Source organism: Eimeria acervulina, genomic scaffold, assembly GCF_000499425.1.
Source record: "Eimeria acervulina Houghton genomic scaffold, Eah_scaff1306, whole genome shotgun sequence".
Classification (NCBI taxonomy): domain Eukaryota; phylum Apicomplexa; class Conoidasida; order Eucoccidiorida; family Eimeriidae; genus Eimeria; species Eimeria acervulina.
In genome coordinates, this window is record NW_013549291.1 from 7,947 (window position 1) to 8,850 (window position 904).

A 904-nucleotide genomic window follows, 5' to 3' on the forward strand; every position below is an offset into this window, starting at 1 on the left:
AGAATAACTTCTGTGCTGCCAGCCCCACTGCTGCTGCATGCATGCATGCGCGGGGCTGAGAGCCTAGGGTTTGCTCTCTCAGTTTATAAATACTTTTTGAGTTGTCTGCGGGGTTTTTGTTTGTTTTCATTGTATAAGAATAGGAGTAAATGAAATAATATATTATATTATATCTTTATGAGTATTTTAGATATAATTATTGTAGCTTTATCTTCATTTTTTCTACTGTATAGGCAAGAGTTTGTTGTGTCGGTGGGCGATGTGATGTGTATGTTTTGTGTGTAGAATATTGATTTTTGAAGATAAAAAAGAGAGAAAAATAAAGTAAATATATAAAAGAATCTGAATATTGGTTTAATTCTTCAGAATATCTTCATAAAGATGTCTCAATCAACCCCTTCAAGTAATAATAATAATAATGAAGCCGTGGGGCGAGCCTCTAGGAACAACTTAGGTGATATGCGTTTCTATGAGCGTAAATTTCCGAATCTAGAAGAGTTAGTGATGGTTAAAGTACAAAGAATAGCAGAAATGGGTGCTTACGTCTCTTTATTAGAGTATAATAATATGGAGGGCATGATTCTAATGTCCGAACTCAGCAAAAGAAGGTTTCGATCGGTCACGAAGCTTGTCAAGGTTGGTAGGCTTGAAGCCGTTATGGTTCTGAGGGTTGACGCAGTTAAGGGGTATATAGATCTCAGTAAGAGCAGGTAAGCATATACGTATATATATATATATATATATATATATTTATATATATGTATGCATATATATATATATATGTACGTATATATATATGTATATATATATGCATGCATATATATATATGTATATGTATATTATATATATACTTATTTATTTATCTTCAATCTCCTTAGCATATGTATTGCATATATTATATATA

The 904-nt window shown here is 31.7% G+C and overlaps 1 protein-coding gene across 1 annotated transcript; it reads left to right on the forward strand.

Moving 5' to 3' along the window:
• Positions 1 to 381: 381 nt before the first annotated feature.
• EAH_00058290 (hypothetical protein) lies at positions 382 to 714 on the forward strand (the record flags this gene model as incomplete). Its single annotated transcript, XM_013393666.1, has 1 exon — positions 382 to 714. The coding sequence occupies one exon, from the start codon at positions 382 to 384 to the stop codon at positions 712 to 714; it is 333 nt and encodes a 110-aa protein (XP_013249120.1).
• Between the last annotated feature and the right edge of the window lie 190 nt (positions 715 to 904).